The sequence below is a fragment of the Pteropus vampyrus genome, unplaced genomic scaffold (assembly GCF_000151845.1).
Source record: "Pteropus vampyrus isolate Shadow unplaced genomic scaffold, Pvam_2.0 Scaffold39, whole genome shotgun sequence".
NCBI lineage: Eukaryota > Metazoa > Chordata > Mammalia > Chiroptera > Pteropodidae > Pteropus > Pteropus vampyrus.
In genome coordinates, this window is record NW_011888820.1 from 6,766,140 (window position 1) to 6,772,191 (window position 6,052).

Below are 6,052 nucleotides of genomic sequence, written 5' to 3' on the forward strand. Positions count from 1 at the left end.
TTGTTCAATGAGAGGAGGTTCTGGAAAGAGTAAAGCTGAACACAGCACTTGATGATGTCAATCCTCTCTGCTTCTTCTGGTATGTCACACCAAAGGGAGACAACTTTGGAGTTAAATGTGACTATATCCAAAAGTTTAACAAATGAAGTCCTACTTTTGGCTAGACATTTGAAAAGTTAATGGGAATGTTAGTCATCAGAATAAAAAGCTTAGTAATGCCAGTTAATTCTGGGTCCCCAACACCCCTCAGCAGTAAATTAGGAGGTGAGGTGTCAGGGTGTTCTCACAGAAGCATGCATAGAGAGTCTTAACCCCTGTGGCCAGTTGTCCCAAAAGAAGTTGTGATGTTTGAGGTTCCACAGTGGAGATAACGTTTTCTAAGCCCTGCTCTTGGGCTTGAAGATTTCATTCTGTCTTGAATGTATTCCTATGTCCTTAGGTGAAATCTTGGGACATAATCAGTATTAAAATTACTTTTTGATCATTTCCCCTTATTCATTTTTTAGGAAATACTGACAATCCAGGAAAAGAAGAATCTTGTCTACTTGCAGTATAACTTCTGTGCTTCCTCAGGGCTAGTTTTTGTAAATTTTTGGGCAGAGAGAGACAATCTGTTATTATAGTGGCAAGTAGAATACACATTTTAGTTCTAAATTCTGCATAAGATAAGCTTCTGCAAAGGAGAATGTGACCTTATGGCCTAAAATCTTATTCTCCAAGGTACCTAAGAATGAAGGGCCATCACTTTGTTTTCTGAGATCAACTAAAATAAAGTTTGTTTTTACATATTGATATTAGATTTTCTTGTTGCTCCGATTCCCAAGTGTGTACTAAAGAAATTTAAATGGTCTGTACATGCACACACAAAAACCATAGAAAGCTCTAGCTAGGTACAGGAAACTGGTTAGTACACATGATAGAAGGTGGTAGAAGTTATATTGTGTATGCTCTCTCGTGAGGCTGTGCTTGGGCGGATCCTCAGACAGCATACATTTATTGATCATCTGAAAGCAGTGACAGAGCATGACTGGATGCAAGAGAGCACCTATTTCAGTCCATCTCCCTTACCAGAGAGGTGAGAAAAGAGAGTCAGGGAAGTTGAGTGACTTGTCCAAGTCCCACAGCTGATCGGGACTTGTCAGAGGCTGAAGTAGGACTCGCCTCTCCTATCTTCCCTGTTCTGGACCCTTCCATTCAGTCAAACTAAATTTGCAAAATTTTTAACAGCTATGCCATAGGCCACTGGATACCTAGCAAACACCTCTCAAGCCAGTGCTGGGCAAGCATGATGTGTTAGAATCCTATTTGCCTTTCATTGGTATTACCTTGGTGTAAGAATTCAACCTACGCCTCTCTATGGTCATTTCTGCGCTTCTGTGTGTAAATCTTCATGACTATTAACATAAAAAGGATGGATTGACTTCTGACTATAGGAAATAAATCATCCCAACTTTTGACATCGGAGTTAGAAAAAAAAAAGAAAAGATTAATTGGTTTTATTTAGTGGCTTATTGTTTATTGTGATAGCTATTAAAAATAGATAACCAGAGGCTAATAAATGTTAATGGTCCCTTCACTATTATAAAAATCAATTGTCAGTGGATATAGCATATATTAATATATTATTTTGTTTATACCCTTCAATAACATTTAGGAGAATGATAACGCCTAAGAATGATTTCTTGAGGACCTCTTTAAGGTTAACGGTTACTACAAAGAACAAATTCAGCAGGAGGACGTTTTCATCTACATATAATTTTAATGGCTTTCAAACATTATTTAATAATTATAATAAAATGCATGTGCAATTTGTCAAGATTGATAAACTCCTTATCAAGGACTCTTATATATTTCTTTGAAACCTGTTCGAGAGCAGTTAAATAGATTTCTAAATGTAAGTAATTAAAATTGTATAGTATTGAGTTATTGACCAATCCTGGACTATTAATCAAGCTAAAAAATTCTACAATCAGTGCTCAGTGTGCTGAAGCCTGGTAAAATAATAGTATTGGTGTTCAGCGAGGCAAGTAGCCACAATTAAGCAGCTCACTTGACAAATGAGAGGGTACACTTTATTTTGCACTTAATTGAATTGTTGTACATGCTCGGTCACCATTGTCTCCCAGCCCCTCATTTTGGTTTCTGGTCATTGGAGCTTATGCATTTGTTAAAGGTAGAGCAATTAAGTTTGCTTTTACCATTGGCTTTCTAAATGCAACCAGATACGTCTGGGCACAAACCAGGGATTTGTGAGTGCTGTTAATATCCCTCATGACAGATTCTTAATTTTTCCAACAAAAATTTAGATGAACAAATTAGAGCCCTGTCAAAAAATGATATGAAATAGCTTCAAATAGGGAAAACTCCCCAGGGTTTACATCACTCAGTAGATTCTGCTTAAGTAAGCAGGAGAACTTTTGTAGAGAAGATAGAATTTTAAGCTGTTTTTTGAAAACCAAAAATTGATTTATTCCTCATGAGCTGGAAAGAATGTTCTCTGATAATCTTGCTAATTATCAGATATTTGTCACAACTTCCTTCCATTTGTTTTTGCATCACGGTCATCCTTCTGCAAGCACAGTGACATCCCATCATTTTTGTGGTACCGTAAATCATTGCCTGCTACCAGATTAAACTGGGGAGCTGAAGTTCAAGAAAAAGGCCCAATGGATAAATATTATTCAGGGGTGGGGGGAGACTAAGTAGAAGTCAGGATTTATTTTACAAAGAAATAAATCTGAAGCACACCTGTATTCGTCTGTGTACTATCAGATGACTCCAAGTTGAGGTTGTGCTGTAGACAGATCCCAAGACAGTTTAGTATTTATTAACACACACCTACAGCCTGCTGACTTTCCTGCACGTTTACCTGGCACTTAGAGTGAGGTCTAAATGCCCAGAGTGGCCTTGGCATCAAGAGCTTATTTCCTGTGAGGACAGTTTATCTTCAGTTTTTGAACTGACAGAGATAATAAGGACCACTTTCCTGCCTTACAGGATTGCTGTAGATTAGACTAGATAATTGATTTTAAAGCACTTTGAAAAGTTCCGGGTGCCATGAAATTATGAGAGGCAATTACATATTTTCTCCTGGAACATTCTGCTTAATTAAGTCTGTACTCTCCATGCTCCCCACACATACACTAATATTTGCAGGGGGTGGGGTTTGAACCAAGAAAGTAGGGGTTCCTGAAATGGTAAGATCGATACCAGAAAAAAATAATCATTTGGGAATTAATGTGTCAGCAGCTCTGTGAATTTTGCTTCTGTGGCAACAAGTGATGGGAACCCAGTGGCCGAAGGTCCCTGCAGAACAAAAATGTCACCGAAAAGTTTTGGCCTTTGCCCCATGATACTGACTTCCACTGGCTAACATAGAAAATAATGACCAGAGAGCCTCTTTATTTGTTTCAGACCTTACCAATGTGGTCACTGCTCCCAGTCCTTTTCCCAGCCTTCAGAACTGAGGAACCACGTGGTCACTCACTCCAGTGACCGGCCTTTCAAGTGCGGCTACTGTGGTCGCGCCTTTGCTGGGGCCACCACCCTCAACAACCACATCCGAACCCACACTGGAGAAAAGCCCTTCAAGTAAGTAGTGGCTGACCTTTCACCCCTGCTTTCTCTTAGCCTTCTCGGAGAGCCAGAAGACGAGGTAGCATGGTGCTGCCCAGCTCAGCCAGCTGGTGGAGAAGGCTCTGTGGAAGGTCAGTGTCCAGGCTTCAAAAAGGCCTACTTTGTATAGTGGCTGACATTTGGAAAATGAAATCAGGAAACCTGTACATTGATCCTGGCTTGAGCTGTGCCACCTCGGACATGAGACAGCCTTTCTGGGTCTGTTTTTTCATCAGTAAAATAAGGAAGTAGGAGTAAGTCATTTTAAGGTTCTTTCTAGTTCTCAACGATCTATGCTTCTAGAATTGGAGCTAGGAGCTTAGTTTCAGAAGTGTTTCATTTCTTCATCTAATGACCATCAGCAAGCCCATGACCATCAGCAAGGTGGCCACAATTTAGGACATCTTTTGGGGAACTTGAACTCTTTAGGATTCCGGTGAACGATCTTCTCTTTCCTATGTGTTAAAAAGGTTTGAATCTCTGATAGCAGCCAACTTGTGACTTCTCAGTGTGCCTTTTGGATCTCAGAATTACCATGTTGGTGAAAAAAGAAAAACAAGACCAAACACAGGGCACATTTGAGTTTTTGAAGATTTAGGAAATGTGGAAAGAGGTAGAATTGAATTCCAAGGGCTTTGGCCAGGTAAGGGCATCTGAGCAAGAGAGTATGTTCCTGGATATAGCACAGTCATCAGAACGGTGGACATCTGCATCATGCAAGACGGCCTATGCATTCATTCACTTATTCATTTATGGACGTGTTCATTCATTCAGCAAATATTTATTGAGCACCTTCTTTTGAACTAGGCACCCTGCAGACACAAGAGATACAAAGGTGGGTGAGACTCAGCTCTCCAGCCTTTGAAGACCTCATAGTTTATGTGGACAGTAAACAAGTATGACCACATATGGTGAAAGGTGCAAAAGTGAAAAACAGTAAGACATGTATGTACAATGTTTCAGAGTAGCACAGAGGTGCTATCTGGGAGAGAGGATGACTAAGATGTGATTTGAAGGCTTAGTAGTTTTTCTAGACATACAAAGGAAATAGGCATTTCTGGTAGCCCAGACAGTATACAGAAGGCTTGGAAGTGTGAACCAATGTGTATGACTGGTTGACATCTCAAAATAGTTTCTACCGGCTGTATAATCAACTCTTTTCTGTTCACCTCTCTTACATCAAACAAGAAAGGAAATGATTCAGGCAGTAGGAGGCAAACCCCCTTGCTCGGTTTCAGCCAAGGAGTCTTCCTGGAGCCTCATTACCCATGAATTTCCCTCGGAACCTGCAGGTGTGGCTGGCTGTTGCACTCAGCCTGAGGCCAGGCTCAGCTCAAAGTAACAGAGTCCTGCTGGTCTGAGTCCTACTTACCTCTGCCTCCAAATCTGTCAGCAGAAGGAAGAGCTCATAAAATGCTGTTATCTTCACTCACGTCCTCACAATTTAGTTGCCTTTATTCATTATTCTTAACTATATGGTTTAATATATCATAATAATAATAAAGTTTTAATTTTCATCTTTGTATGTAGGTACAGATTGTTCACTGCATATAGGCATCTGGCTAAGGGGACTGGAGAGGGTCTAAAATGGAGCCTGCACTAATGTGAGACAAATGGTGACCTCTGGAGCTGTGATAGCCCAAAGGGGCCACTTTTTTCTTTTCTTTTTTTTTTTAAGTTTTTTTTAGGTGATTGGTTGACCTCACAGATTGCAAGGACGTTGTCAATTTACAATCCCTTATTTTTTAATATTTTATGCCGATAGCACCAGGTCTTCCTAGGTGGTCTCCCATCCAAGTACCAACCAGGCCCAATCCTGCTTAGCTTCCCAGATCAGACGGGAACAGGCTTGTTCAGGTAGCATGGCCGTAGACTCCACTTTTTTCTAATCTACCCTAAGGGCCAGGTGGATTAACACAGTCCTAGAGTTCCTTAGTGCAGGTGTTTGTGTCCTGCACAGTGGACTTTGTCATCACCCTCAGGCCTGACCTTCACTGGGCTAATGGGGTCACAGATTCTGGCTTTCCCACTGCTCTGGATGTGGAAGGTGACAATGGCACATTTCCCATGCTTTTGAGCAAGGGAGCTTTTTCAAAGCAGAGATGCAGGAGGATGAGCCTTCTGGCCCTTTAGATTAGAGAGGGCAGCTAGACGGACACAGTGCCAGGGATCAGATTGATTTTTATCTTGTTGCTGTGTAAATAGATTTTAGTAATTAATTGAAGAGGTTTCAGGGTCAGAATGGGAAATAGATTTCTATTAATGTTAAGGTGTTACTTATGTGTAACCTTGTTGACTCCACTCAATTTTTTTCCTTTAACATCCTGTTTTTGTCATGTTTCCAATAGAGTTGCCATTTTAACTTACTTTTAATTCATCAGATTAATATTTGATGGGCTTTAGCAATGATATCTTTTGTTTCCTTTCTAACAGTATG

General features: G+C 40.4%; 1 protein-coding gene across 1 annotated transcript in view; it reads left to right on the forward strand.

Moving 5' to 3' along the window:
- The window catches only part of PRDM6 (PR/SET domain 6), a 99,238-nt gene that overhangs the window by 86,097 nt on the left and 7,089 nt on the right, over positions 1 to 6,052 (forward strand). The window contains exon 6 of the mRNA XM_011358302.2: positions 3,415 to 3,591. Within this exon, the coding sequence (XP_011356604.1) occupies positions 3,415 to 3,591 (177 nt within the window). The remainder of the gene's footprint in view (positions 1 to 3,414; positions 3,592 to 6,052) is intronic.